Raw genomic sequence first — 15,294 nt, forward strand, 5'->3', positions numbered from 1 at the left:
TGTGTTTATTTAGCACAACTTAAAACACTACGCCTTTGGGATAGACCCAATAACTATATGACAATTTTTAATTTCTCCAGGAAATAGGTCAAAATAACATACTGGATAAATGAGAGCTATTCAATTACTCTAACCTTACTTTATAAATTGATTCATTATCTTTCCCTTAGAAAAATGTCACTAGTATTGACAACATGTATCCAAACTGATCGGTTTTAAGTTTCCTTTCCTTTATTCTGATTATATTCCTCTAGTAATAGTAATATGTAATAATGAAATACTATTCTCTACCTGGTAAGCTAACACTTTACAGCCCATCAGAAATGCCACTCCCTAACTCCCCCATGTGCTTCTATATCACTATGTGCGTATTTCTATTTCAATATTTATCATGCTGCAATACTATATTACTTCAGGGAGAGTGGGACCATTTCTCAGTCATCTTTATATCTTCTCCACCCATCTGCATCCCAAATTCCACCAAGCACCCAAAGTAATGCCTGCTAAATAACAAGATTCAGTGATCATTCTTTTTGATAAAAGGGGATAAGAGAGAAAATTATAAGCTTCCTCTATTTCTATAAATAAAAGGAATTTGTATTCATTGATGGTGATCAAGGGTAATTTTATAAACTATCCATTCATCCTAGGAGCTATGGAAAGCAAACCTCTTTGAGCCAACATAGGAATCGTGTATACAGAAACTTGAGCAAAAGCATGTAGCCCTGAGGAAAGTGAACTAAGGGAATGCGAGGAGCGGTGGAATAGCAACTTTGCTCACAGCACTCAGTTGTTGGAAGACGGCAGTGGCACCCACCTTCCTACGGTACTTGCAAATGGTCTGTTGGTGCCTCCCCATCTCCAACTTTAAATGAAGAAATGGTCTAATCTGCAAGAACAATTTTATTTTCAAGTCTAAAAGTAAATAAGTAGTGGGGCACCTGGCTGATCTCAGGGTTGTGAGTTCAAACCTCACATTGGGCAGAGAGATTACTTTAAAAAAAAAAGTTTCAGGGGCGTCTGGGTGGCTCAGTTGGTTGAGTGTCCAACTCTTGATCTCAGCTCAGGTCGTGATTCCAGGGTCATGGGATCCAGCCCGTGTCAGGCTCTGTGCTGAGTGTGGAGTCTGCTTGGGATTCTTTCTTTCTTTTTCTCTTTCTTTCTCTTTCTCTTTCTCTTTCTCTTTCTCTTTCTCTCTCTCTCTCCCTCTCTCTCTAAAAAATAAATTTTTTTTTTTTTAATTTCTAAAACTAAATAAGTGGTACCTTGAATTTGTAAGGCTGGGCGGTTCTAATGAACTGGGAGTGCAGAGTGCTTTCTGCGGATTCCTTTCTATTTCCTGAGGGACGTCTTCGGTGCAGAGGGGGCTGGGAACGGCTTTCAGCAAAACTGGTCACTTGCTGGCATACGTTATTTTGTTTTTCAAACAAAACAAAAAGGGAAATGAATATTATTATGGTGACAATGAACATTTCATTTCTAGACAGTAATGAAAACAAAATATTATATTGTATCAGGTATCCTACCAAGTATCCAATGGTTCTGTCTCTAGCCCATAATTAGAATTAATTACTCACCCCACAAAAGCCTCTCATGATCACCTCCTTATTAAGCACAGTTATTTCCTAACGTCTGAGAGAACATGCTCTTTTGTTCCCTATTATATATCTGCATTCCTTCTCTATGTGGAAATTCCATTAAAAATCAATGGATGTTCTATACCTGGAACGAGTTCAGAAGAGGCAATAAAGATTCACAGTTCTGATAAGAGAAAGTTCCCACTCACAAACAACTCCAAGGTTAAGTTAGAAAGTTATGGAACTTCTCCAGATATTATGAATCACCACTGCAATTCCAGTGATTAGACCCAATAACAACATAATTTGTTGCTTATCAGCATGAAGCTTTCATCAATGAGAAACCAAAAGAAGCATTCTTAAAGGGGCTGATACAAACTATGGCCTTTGAGCTACTTTATTTATTTATTTATTTATCTATCTATTTAAGTTCACATTCTACAGATATAAATTAGAGAAATGATGGGATCTGGACTTCTAAAAAAATACTCAAATTATTATCATTATCATTGTGATACAGAATTAATAGCATTGTCAGTAGTAATCATAATGACTATTATTATTCATACTCTATACCCTCCATATACTAGGAATATGTGCTTTCGGGTGTTACTTTATTTAATCCTTTTGATGAATTTATGAAAGAGATGTTCTATTATTATTCCCATTTTATAGATAAGGAAAATGATACACAGAAAGGTTAAGTTTCTCATTCAAGATTTCACATGGAGCAAAACTAATCCTCTGTCCCAAATCTCTCTGACTCCAAACCATGTGTTTGTAAATGCTACAATCTAACTTACCATCAGAATTTACTAATAACTCTACTCCTTCACCAGAAAACAGTCAGAGAAATGGGTAGTAATTTCATACCATTTCAAAAGAAAAAACCACTAGGGGTACTTGCCTAGCAAGTTCCCCACTGGGCTACAGCGAGGCCACAGTCAGTCCTCATACCTGTCCCAGGGAACCTCACAGCAAGGAATACTTAGTTCAAGTGAAGGAGCTCATATGTCAAGTGCATCCCTATGCCTTTGAAATCTCAGGGAAGATTATTTTCTCTGTGAGATTTAAGTTTCTTTTTGTTTTGCTCTTTTATTTCTTACAGACAAGTTGGGCTTTCACTTTACCTGATTCTTTATAAATAAAGGTGGCCTCATATTCTGGACTCTTCCTGTGAGCCCACCCCAAACCTCCTTTCTAGTCTCATCCTGCACAACCTGTCAGCACAGCATGAGAAGGAAAGGCCTCCTTGCCACTGCAGAAACATATCCTCATGTCCACAGCACTGTGCCTGTCACTGCCCCAGAATGCCCCGGACCAACTTTTCTAACACTTCCGTTAACCTCTAAGAAGAAAGGCTCTCTTCAGTCTACCGGTTAATAACAGCGATTTCAAGAAACCAGCAATGTTTTCTCTGCTAATCAACCAGGCAGCAACTCTAACTTTGCATTCCTAGACTTTCGAAAACATGATGGAAAATAAAGTATGTACAGTGTGTGTTTTTACCTAGTACATTCTGCATGCATTTTCCAATATAACCCTTACACACCTGTGCCAAGATTGTGGTTTCCAGACTACGGACTACTAGGAGTTCACAGATGTAAGCCCAGTAATCTTTTCCCCTCTATACTTTCAAAAGGAGAGAAAAGAACTGGTCATCCCCCCCCTCAAATCTTTCTCAACACATTACTTCTATGGAAGCACATCACCTATTGTATCCTGTTCCATATTATGGCTAGTTATTCATAAATCTGTTTCCTCTGAGAGTTTCTAAACTCCTGATCTTTATGTCCAACCTAGACCTGTCATTGACATTGTCCTGATCTTTATGATCATTGTCCTGATCTTTATGTCCAACCCTGCACTGTCATCGACACGTAGCAGAGACTCAGTGAATGTCCATAAACACAGATGTCCGTTTTAGAAGCTATTCCCATCTGAACTTCTGAAGCCATTTTTCGAAACGTGTAACTCCTAGTTATCATCCCCAATTTTACTCAGGTACTTACCAATTGTGGCACCTTACGTTTTCTGTAGAGGTTGTTGTAGAGGGCTCTGAAACTTTTTCTAGTGTAGCTGCTGCGATAAGCTCCACCAATGAGGTATTCGATGACCAATCCAATGTCGATCAGTGTTATTCTGTAGCCTGAGAGAAGGGCATGCTGAAACAAAACCATGTAATGGACTGTAACTTTCAGTGCCTTTTTTTGGTCTGGTTTGCCATCTGTTAGAACATAACCCAGTCAACTGCAAAGAGGCAGACTCACGCTTTTCAATCATCTTTACAAATTGATCGATTAATGTGACCAATTATTGATACAGTCTGCTTGTTCAGATGGAAAAACGAATTTGGCCTTAATGTGTTTTTAGTTTCACAGACATCAAATGTGTGCTTATATTTGCTCATTCAACTCTCTTTTTTTTTCTCTCTCTCATGCATACACATACTTTATAATAAAATACACTTAAATATAGTATAAAAGATTGTTTTTAACGGGAAATTATGGATCTACCATAGCAGAAGTCAAATCACTGGAGGATATCACCAAAATGTGCCATTTTGACATATTATTTTGAATAAAAGTTACTTAAGAGACAGCCTGTGCCAGAAAACACTCAGACTGACTCTGTCCCCTTGAAAGCAGGAAATAACTCTCCCTGTAAAAGGTACCCTCCCTGTACCACGAGATAAAGAGACATCCTTTTCACCAGAGATGAGAAATTTAGAGTGGAGAAGGCTGAATAAACAACCTTGTTACTTTTTACTAATTTCCTCCCCCTGCCAAATTCTGTTTAGAACTCCTTACTAACTGAAGCTCCCAAAGTTAACTTCTCTTTGTCCTGTCAATTCCTCACAGATGTATTGTCTCTTTGTCTGAAAAGTGTAAAAACTGCCTGCCTTGGTCATTTCTTGGGTCTCTGTGTGCACACAATAAAACTTTGGGTGTTTTTTGCCTGCTAATCTGTTTCATGTAAAATTTAATTCTTAGTCCAGCTGGAAGAACCTTGGACTGAGGAAAATTTCTTCCTCCCCCTCAATATACTGAATGTAGGTGACCCAAAATCTTTCACTTTTCCATTGAAATGGCTATAGCCCTCTGCACTGTGTGGACTATATCACACACAACATGAGAATATGGAAGGAAGCAGAGCAAATAGAAATAAGGAACATGGAATGACAGAACAAAGTAAGATATCAAAACATGAAGCTACCAAAACACATGTAATGGTGAGCAGGAGGGCTAAGCAGCAGATTTCCACGTACATGATGGGTCTTGGTCTAAATGAAGATTACTTTGACCACTTAAAACCCACCTTACTACCTCTTCATAACTGGTACTCTCAACTACCATTCATAGTACATTTTTTAAATTAAAGTATAATTGACAAACACTATCCTATTTGTTTCAGGTACATATCAAAGTGATTTCATATTTTTATACATTATGAAATGGTCCCCATGATAAGTCTAGTTATCACCTGTTGCCATAAAAAGTTAGTACCATACCGTTGACTATATTCCCTATGCTGTACATTACATCCCCAGGACGTATTTATTGTGTAATCTCCTTCACCTATTGAGCCCACCATCCAACTCTGGCCCTCTCCAGGAATCAACAATTTGATCTCTGAATCTGCGAGTCTGTTTCTGTTTGATTACTAGAGTCCACATCTAAGTGAAATCACACAGCATTTGTCTTTCTCTATCCAACTTATTTCAACATTTTTAAGGCACACATGGTGCTGAACAAGATCTTTGAAACAAACAGATTGTGAACAACATTCACAAAGCTTTGAACAAGAAATAAGGCTTTATATACATATGTATATTTGCTTATTTATAAATAAATGCAACAAATAATATAAATATGTATTTACATATTTCACATATGAATGAATGTAAATAATTTCTTTTTCATATCCATAATTTACTTTTTGCAAGGAATACCAACACTAATGCTCTTAGTTGCTCCTAGTTAAAAGCAGATTTAACTTATTCCATTCCTTTTTCTTTCACTTACTGTAATAGAATCAAAGTTCAAGGAAATAATCTATGGAGAATTATTTTGACCCAGCAGAAATCACGCAAACTAAATTTATAACACCACGGACTCTTTTGCTTACGTCTAACTTTGCCAACTACACGTCTTCCTCCGCCAAGGCTCTCCCACCAAGTCAACATAGCCAGAAAGCCTGGACACTCTCCATCAAGAAAACCAGACTTCAGAGAAATGAGGGAAGTACTTTTAAAGTGTGCCAGGGATGGATTTTAATCATGGGGACAAAAAAAAAGTCTCTCCTAATTTTCTGCAGATGTGAATAAAATTTCTTGGTGATTAAAAGAGAAGGAATTACGGCATAAAAGTCTGTTAAAGTGGGAAGGTTTGGGGGCTCCTGGGTGGCTCAGTCAGTTAAGCATCCAACTTTGGCTCAGGTCATGATCTTGCAGTTCATGAGTTTGGTCCTGCCTGGGCTCTGTGCTGACAGCTCGGAGGCTGGAGCCTGCTTCGGATTCTGTGTCTCCCTCTCTCTCTGCCCCTCCCCTGCTTGTACTCTGTCTCTCTCTCTCTCTCTCTCTTTCAAAAATAAATAAAACATTAAAAAACAAAAAAAGTTGGGAAGGTTTGGTAACTAACAGATGATTTTATTTGAAGTCTGACCTAACTCAGAGTTCAATGCGAACACTGTAAGCAGAATATGAGCAAGGGTATAGAGCAGTGTGATTCCTCCTGGCTCCCTAGAACAATGTGTAGGCTTACAAAAGAAGATAGGGACCCCAAGCTATCGCTTATAGTCAAAACAATAACAAAACAATGCAAAGCACATATTAGTCCTCCAATAAAGACAACGGGACAAGGACAAAATTTCTTTATTTTCAGCAAATATTATCATCATTGGCAATACTGTTGTATCATGTTGAGCTAATGTTCTGATTGAAAGTTTTGTATGTCTCCGGTTCATATTTTATCAGAGAAAATAATTATGAGTTAGTGCCACTTACTTGGTAGATCAAATCCTTAAAAACATAAAATAAATTATAAGGAAAAAAAACCTTCCGAGTATTGTTTGGTGATGAAATTATTCAGAGGCGGAGGCAAAGAGGGTAGGTAATTCACTAGAAAATGCAAACGTACATTTTACAGGGCAAAATCTGGCAATACCTCAATCACAAAGCTAAGGCAATACACAAAGAAATCTGTCCGCATTCGTAATTAGGTTACCTGCTTTACATCTCGGACAAGATGATGCAAGAGCATATTGGTGGGTCCTTGTTTCTGTCATAAAGAAGAAAAGAAAAAAATGATTCCTTTTAATTACCACGTGCAAGGGGAAAAAATATTTTACTTCAGAATGTACAAATAACCCAGAATACTGACAATTTTCTTCAACCTCTTTAGTAATGAAGCTCACCCCAATTAATTATTAGAAAGGTACTCCCTAAGAGAAGACATAATTAGATTGAAATACTTTTCAAAGCAAGATGTATTTTTTTTAATTTTTTTTATGTTTGTTTATTTTGAGAGAGAGAGAGAGAAAGAGACAGAGACAGAGTGTGAGCAGGGAAGGGGCAGAGACAGAGGGAGACACAGAATCCGAAGCAGGCTGCAGGCTCTGAGTGGTCAGCACAGAGCCCGACACAGGGCTCCAACCCACTAACCGTTGAGACCATGACCTGAACTGAAGTCAGGGGCTTCACAGACTGGGCCACCCAGGTGCCCCCAAGATGTATTTTAAAGAGATATATACGTAGATAGTAAAAACGTAATTAACTTTATTTTTTTCAAGAGATAAAAATAAATTTTAAATAGTTTATAGCTATCCTTTATCATATATAAACTACGCAATTACAAACCCCATCCATCACACAATTACATTCCATCAACAAATACTTAATGAACGCTTACCACACTCAGGCAAGTTTTGAGGGAGTCAGTGAAGAATAGAAGTACTTTCTTCATAGTGTTTACAGTCTAATTGAAGAGAGTGGGGACTTACATGAGAAAATAACCTAAACTATCAAGACTGTGTGTGTTCAAAAAGAGTTGCAAAAAATATGTACCATAAGATCAGATTTACTGTGAACTGGAATATTCAAAAAGGCAGGCCTTGAATAGGGCTTTGAAGAAAGGGTGAGATTCAAAGGCCAAGAAAGGACATTTCAAGAAGGGTGCTTGGCTTGAGCAAATGGTGTTTTTCCAGTGAGTAAGCTGGTCTATGTTCAATAAAGGGTTTGCATAGGAAAGTTGCAGGAACAGACTTTTAACGGTGGCCTTAGGTTGAGATGCCTCCAACAACTCAATAAAAGCAATTTGTCCTTATTCACATTATTGGCTTTAACTGTGGTCTTACTGTGGTATTTTCTTAGATGAGTTTATATTTCTATTCTGTGTAATTAATTAAAATAAAAAACACAGAAATGACTATAGGATAAAATAGATTTGGTAAGAATGTTTGCCCTTTGGTTGAGAAATCTCTAATTTATCTTTGTACGTGAATAGTCAAGGAGACGAACATTTAATATTCATTTAGCTTAACCTAAAGCTTAAGCTAATTAATAAATAAAGCCTAAGGGAGGTGGTTGATGGGATGTTCCAATACTCACTGTATTATAGAGCTCTTCCAGTCGGGGGATGGTAAGAAAGCGATGGAGGTTCACTCCATATTCTATTAGGAGCTTCACAAAATCCACTCGATCCATCACCAAAGCATCTAACATTGCTTGCTCCAGTGTGCCAGGCTTCGGAAGGTAGAAATACATAAGAGACACAGAGATAATTAAGAAAGCAGAAACTTGAAAAAGTAGAAATAACTAAAGAATTACATATATTTGATCTCAATACAGACACAACAATCATAAAATACAATCGTAGTAGAAATGTTCAGGACCTGAGTGAAGAAATAATAAAAAGTGAACTTGAAGGCACAAAAGACACCTTAAATAAATCTGTTCTGGTTCCAGAAGACTGATAATTGTAAACATCCCAAATTAATGTGTAGGTTTAATGCAATTCTAATAAAACAAAAATCAAGGTTATTTTTTTTGTTGTTGTGTTCACTTGGCATGTTTTCATTTAAACTACACTGGTATCTGAATACAAATGGCAAATTAAAAACACTCATTTAGGGGCGCCTGGGTGGCGCAGTCGGTTAAGCGTCCGACTTCAGCCAGGTCACGATCTCGCGGTCCGTGAGTTCGAGCCCCGCGTCGGGCTCTGGGCTGATGGCTCGGAGCCTGGAGCCTGTTTCCGATTCTGTGTCTCCCTCTCTCTCTGCCCCTCCCCCGTTCATGTTCTGTCTCTCTCTGTCCCAAAAATAAAATAAAAACGTTGAAAAAAAATTTAAAAAAAAACAACACTCATTTAATTTTATTCTGGCCTAAAACTTTACTAAAATTATATCAAAATATTTTTTCTTAAAGAAATTAATCCACAAGAACACAGAGGTCCAGAGAGTAACATTTTGGAAGTCGGAAAGGAGATGGTCAAGTGGTACTTGACTTAGTAGTCCCCAGAATCCCCCAAGGTAAAAGTCCCCAGAAATCGAAACTGGGAAAAGCCAAGAACCAAACAGATCTCTGCCACAAAATCCTGGCAGCTCCAGGATGATATCGATGTACAAATAGTGAATTACTAATGTTGAGACCTTCCCAATCCTCTTCCCCTGTCTGACTTCCATTAACACTAGCAACAAGGCTTTTACCTTATCCAGGCAGGGGTCTGGAGGATTCTTTTCTGGTAAAGGAACTAAGAGAAAAGGCAGGAATATGCTGTCATCTCAGGTCCCCCAACAAACGGCGTCCAGATCACTCCACCGTGAAGCTCAAAACTACAGCTAAGCTTCACCTAGATGCTCAGAATTTCTAAAGAGCTTTCTCTCCTCCACTCTTAAATAAAAAGCCCAGAAAAAACACACCACAAAACATCAATCAGTAAGAATCAGACAATGCAGGAAGAAGAAAACCTCAAACAAAAACAAAAACAAAAACAAAAACAAAAAAAACCTATCAGTATCCTCAGCGAAATAAGATACTACATTCAGGATGCTTTAAAAAAAAAAAAAAAAGGCAAAGAACAAATTTGCTCCTAGAAATTAATAGTATGCTACCAGAAACAAAAAGCTCCACATAAGGCATGAAAAGGAAAATTGAGGAAATCTAGCAAAGGAAAGATATAGAAGATAAAAGGGAAAAGATAAGATTAGAGGAGTAGTCCATAGGTCCAACATTTAAAAGCTATGAATTCCAGAAAGAGAACCCAGAAAAAACAGGAAGCAAATTCCCCAGCATGGAAACATGTGATTGCTAAATTGAAAGCATCTGCCCAGCATTATGGATATCCAGACTCACAGCAGCACGCATCATTGTGAAATCGGAAAACACTAGAAAGATATTTTTTTGAACTTCCAGAGAGGAAAAGAAATGGTGACAAAGGAGCAGAAAACAGAAAGATTTTTATTCTCAATAGCAATGTTGAATGCTGGAAGCTAAGCATTCAAAATGAGTTCTGGTCTTTAATTAAAATATCTCCAAACATGTGAGTTCTCAAAATGTTTCTTTCCCATGTTCCCTTTCTCAGAAAGCTACTGAAGGATGCACCCCCATTAAAATAAAGCAGCAAGCCCAACAAGAGGAAGGCACGGGATACAGAGAACAGGTGCTCCACTACAGGAGAGAGGCAAAGGGAATCTCCACTATGATGAAGGTAGATTCCAGCACGATAGCCCAGAACCAGGAACAGCAGGCAACCAGTCCAGATTGTAGCAGTGAGGACAGCACCACAGAGAGAAATGTTGAGAGGTCTCTAAAATAGATGAATCAGAAAAGAGCAATATGATTTGTTATTTAGAAATATGGAGATTTTGAAATATCAGTACAATCAAAAAACGTCAAAAATAATTGGGTTTCCTGGTCAGCAGGCCAAAGAACTACTGTGTTTCTTGTTGTTGTTGTTTGTTGTTGTTATTGTTTTAGTGCCTTTTAGTACCATTAGATGTTTTAAAAATGGGGCACCTGGGTGGCTCAGATAGTTACGCGTCTAACTCTTGATTTTGGCTCAGGTCATGATCTCACTGTTGGCAGGATCAAGCCCCGCATTGGGCTTTGTGCGGACAGTGTAGAGCCTGCTTGGGGTTCTCTCTCTCTCCTTCTCTTTCTGACCCTCCCCTGCTCATGCACACGTGTGCACATTCTCCCTCACGTGCTCTCCCTCCTCCCTCTCTCTCTCTCAAAAAAAAAAAAAAAAGTTTTGTTTTTTTTATTTTTTTAAATTTTTTTTTTTAACGTTTATTTATTTTTGAGACAGAGAGAGAGAGAGACAGAGCATGAACGGGGGAGGAGCAGAGAGAGAGGGAGACACAGAATCAGAAGCAGGCTCCAGGCTCTGAGCCATCAGCCCAGAGCCCGACGGGTGGCTCGAACTCACCGACCGCGAGATCGCGAGATCGTGACCTGAGCTGAAGTCCGACGCCCAACTGACTGAGCCACCCAGGCGCCCCCCCAAAAAAAAGTTTTAAATAATGTGCATGTGGGGCGCCTGGGTGGCGCAGTCGGTTAAGCGTCCGACTTCAGCCAGGTCACGATCTCGCGGTCCGTGAGTTCGAGCCCCGCGTCAGGCTCTGGGCTGATGGCTCGGAGCCTGGAGCCTGTTTCCGATTCTGTGTCTCCCTCTCTCTCTGCCCCTCCCCCGTTCATGCTCTGTCTCTCTCTGTCCCAAAAATAAATAAAAAACGTTGAAAAAAAAATTAAATAATGTGCATGTATTAGTTTGACTGAAGAATAATATACCGATGGTATGGTCACAACTGCAGTTCTTAAAAACGAAATGTTAATAGTGATTATCATTAGCACGATGGATAATCTCTCTTCTTTCACTTTTTCGCTGTTTTCACTTATTTCTATTGTGAGTACATTTTAATTCAAAAATAAGGAAAACTTCAAGTTTGAAATCACAATGTAAAAATCTGGCCATAGAAAAAATAAATAAAATATGCTTCCATTCTTTCTTTCTCCCAACTTTGTTTGCGTGTTTCAATCAGGCTGCAGAGCCTGAGGGGGAAAGACATGTTTTTAGGGAGACAAAGTTGATGAGAAAAATGTCTTCGGTATCCTGGGGACCCAGCTATTGCAATGCTACCTCCACACCCCTCCCAAACCAATCTATCTCTCCTCCATTTTTTTTTGTCCCTCCCTTACAAGCCAAATATTTTTCCCAAATAACTTCATTCTCACTATACCTTCCAATGTTGTCCATAAGTTAGGATATGTTTCTTGGCAATGTCCATTCTGTCCCAAGCCATTGCCAGATTTAATTGTTCTGATGCTGCTAAATTTGTGCCTAGGGTAAAGAAGGGAACAAGCATAGATCCTATTTAAAATATCCACATAAAAAATACTGAGTTCCACGGAACGTGAGAAGAGGAAACGAGGAAGACATGTAACCCTCATCAGACACTCACCTTTTAGCAGAGCCGTTAGGATTACTAAATCAAGGTCTGGTGACTCCTCAGAATCAGCATCAAATATGGTCATCTATAGCAGTTGAAACACAGAAAGCCACACATTTTGGGAACTCATAAAGAAATGGTTTCAAAAAGTACCCACAAAATGCATTCTAGAGCTAATGACTTGAGCAAAACATTAATGTAAAAAACCACATAGGGTTAATCTCCTTGATTTGTTACTTTCCCTTTTTACTCATAGAAAACTTTTTAAATAGGGTAATAGAGAATTGTGGAAGCTCAAGGGGAAAAAAAACGTAAAAATTCCATGTATCCTACAGGAAACACATGAAAAAACATGACTACACTAAATTTACTATGGATACGCTATAATGAAAAGAAACTCAGTGTCAATTCCTTTTAAAAACATTTTTTTTAATGTTTATTTATTTTTGAGAGAGAGAGAAAGACAGAGTGCAAGCAGGGGAGGGGCAGAGACAGAGGGAGAGACAGAATCTGAAGCAGGTCCAGGCTCTGAGCCATCAACACAGAGCCCAATGTGGGGCTCAAACCCATGAACTGTGAGATCATGACCTGAGCCAAAGTCAGACACTTAACCAACCGAGCCACCCAGGAGCCCCTCGGTGTCAATTCCTAATGTGAAAAAAAAAAAAAAATCATTCCTTTTGAAGCGATACCATATGACATCCTTCTGTTCACGTAGCCTGAGAAACTAAAATTTTTGCTTTTTTCATGAGAAGTGAATCCTCAAGGATTTTTCATAAAATAAGTGAGGCAATTACAATGCACCCAGTGAGTAACTACAACGGATGGGCACAGCCAGTCTTCACAATGTCAATGTCCAATGCATCCGGACATGAGACTGATTTTTTTAAGACAAATAAGGATTTTATTTATGATTATAAAAGGCTGCTTGCTGTTAAGGAATGTATCTCAAGCTTTCTAAATGCAAATATATTTTATATAGTAAAGGGAACTGTTTGGAAAAAAAGAGCCAAGTCTGGCAATCCCAGAAATGCCACCAACTAGTGAGTTTGAGGGAAGTATCTACAGGCCACTGAACCTCAGGTTTCTCATCTACAAGGTGAGAGGAATCCACTAAATAATCTCTAAGGTCCTGTAAAGATAGAATAACAATGCTTCCACAATTCAGATGCTTCCACAATTCCCTCCAACTAACAGCCCCTTTATGTGCATGAATAAAATCAACTCTCAATTATGCAGGAGTCGAGGACCTAATTCCTAAGATGTGCAAACCCATCGCTGACTACTCTTGCCTCCTCTTTGATCGTTACACTGTTTGTTACTCTCTTTGATGACAGGAAGACACAAATAGAAGGTTGATCTCTTTAAAGTGTCCTTTCCTTACTGAGTACTGTGGGAGATATCAAATGTAGTAGGCCACACACAAAATTTCAACTCTGAGCCCCATTTCAGTTCTATCATTCTATAACTGCTGACTCTGGGCAAATCACCTAAATTCTCTAGGTTGTAGCTTTGGCATCTCTGAAATTGGAATAAACAGTCACTGCCATATTGCATTCTCTCATGGTTGTTATGTTTGTGGTTATTAGGTCAACTGACACCTTTAAAAGTGTTTTTCACATATGTTTATCCATGCTTTGTCCAGCCTGAATTTGTTCAATTTGTTTGTCTGAGGCCAGGTGCTTAAATATTACTAAAATCTTGTGTGATTTGGCCTAGCTTTTGAATTGTGGAAAGATCACTGTGAATCATGACATATTTGCATGTTTACTATACCTGTTGGCTTTATATCGTCTAAGTCATTGATAAAAATCTTGATCAAAGTACCCTAAAACACGAAAATCTTTTCATGAGTCTATATTATGTTTACAGTCCATAGTTTGTGGTCTCCATTTTCTGGCCCAGAGTAAATTCCCACATTTCCCATTGTTCAGTACATCCCCAAAGATCTCCTACATGATTTACTAGGATGTTATGATGCAGTCACCCAAGCCAGGAGAGAACACATGGAGCTATGCTTTTACCCTCTGAAAATATTTATGTGTGATCATCACTAAATGTGCTCACTCTTCCGTAATACTGACATGTTGGTTTTTCTCCTAAGTGCAGTCTGAAATGTGAAGCATTGTAGGGAGGTGGGGAGGGCAGGGAATAAAAAGCCAAGGTGACTCAAATAAGGGTCAAGTTCTCCAGATCTTTATACAATCAAAGTAAAATTAAAAACTCCTTATTTTGGGGGCACTTTGCTGGCTCAGTTGGAAGAGCATGTGACTCTTGATTTTGGGGCCATGAGTTTGAGCCCCACACTAAGTGTAGAGATTACTTAAAAAAATAAATATTAAAATAAAATCTGAAAAAAAGAAAAAAAAAAACCCTTAGTTTTAAATGTTGCGGAGGGGTGCCTGGGTGGCTCAATCAGATGAGCATCCATCCGACTTCAGCTCAGGTCATGATCTCACGGTTTGTGGGTTCGAGCCCCGAGTCAGGCTGTGCTGTGTGCTGACAGCATGGAACCTGCTTCAAATTCGTTCTGCCTCTCTCTCTCTCTGCCCCTCCCCAACCTGTTCACTCACATACACACATGCACGCTCTCTCAAAAATAAATAAACAATAAAAAAAATAAAAGTTTTGGAAACAAATATTACAAATGATGCAAATTACCAGTTTTAAAGTTGGTAAAGTTATCAACTCATCATACTCACAGAATCCCTGTGCACCATACACTCCATGAGAATTTGAAAAAGGTGCTTGGACTGCTTTAGACTAAAGTTGAAAGTGCTCTGAATCATGCAGATGATCTCCTCCTTCACCTGAGGACGTAGGGTCCTGGGAAGAGAGAGAAATGGTAATGCCTTGGCACAACACAGAGAAGAGAACGAGCCAAACACTTCAGTGCAGGAACCCTTGTCTGTCCCATCCGACTGAAAAGGTTTCTGTAGATGCTTCTGCTGTGAGAGCAAATGAGGAGGAAACAAAAGGAAGCAGGGCACCTGGAGAGGCTGAATTTGAAAGTGAGCGTGAACAGATCTGCCATGATCCTGGAAAGAATGCACTCCAGGACAAGGTTCTTGAGCTGACAGATTTCCAGGGGACTGTGCATCGCCAGAAACTGCAGGCATCATATCTCAAAGAATCCGACACTCCAGAAGGTTTAAGAAGCACACATTTAGGGTAACTTTAGGAAAGAGACACACGGGAAAGAATAAGAACAGGGTCAAAGTGTAGAAGTAGAGGCTAGGGGCTGAGGGGAGAGAGGGAGTGTAAGGAAAGG

General features: G+C 38.9%; 1 protein-coding gene across 1 annotated transcript in view; it reads right to left on the bottom strand.

Moving 5' to 3' along the window:
* The window catches only part of TRPM6 (transient receptor potential cation channel subfamily M member 6), a 170,721-nt gene that overhangs the window by 78,574 nt on the left and 76,853 nt on the right, over positions 1–15,294 (bottom strand). The window contains exons 9-15 of the mRNA XM_030293715.1: positions 14,726–14,849; positions 12,036–12,108; positions 11,814–11,914; positions 8,185–8,319; positions 6,803–6,856; positions 3,590–3,742; positions 1,266–1,400 (exon numbers count right to left, since the gene is read on the bottom strand). Coding sequence (XP_030149575.1) covers positions 1,266–1,400; positions 3,590–3,742; positions 6,803–6,856; positions 8,185–8,319; positions 11,814–11,914; positions 12,036–12,108; positions 14,726–14,849 — 775 coding nt within the window. The remainder of the gene's footprint in view (positions 1–1,265; positions 1,401–3,589; positions 3,743–6,802; positions 6,857–8,184; positions 8,320–11,813; positions 11,915–12,035; positions 12,109–14,725; positions 14,850–15,294) is intronic.

This window comes from Lynx canadensis, chromosome D4, assembly GCF_007474595.2.
Source record: "Lynx canadensis isolate LIC74 chromosome D4, mLynCan4.pri.v2, whole genome shotgun sequence".
NCBI classification, from domain to species: Eukaryota; Metazoa; Chordata; class Mammalia; order Carnivora; family Felidae; genus Lynx; species Lynx canadensis.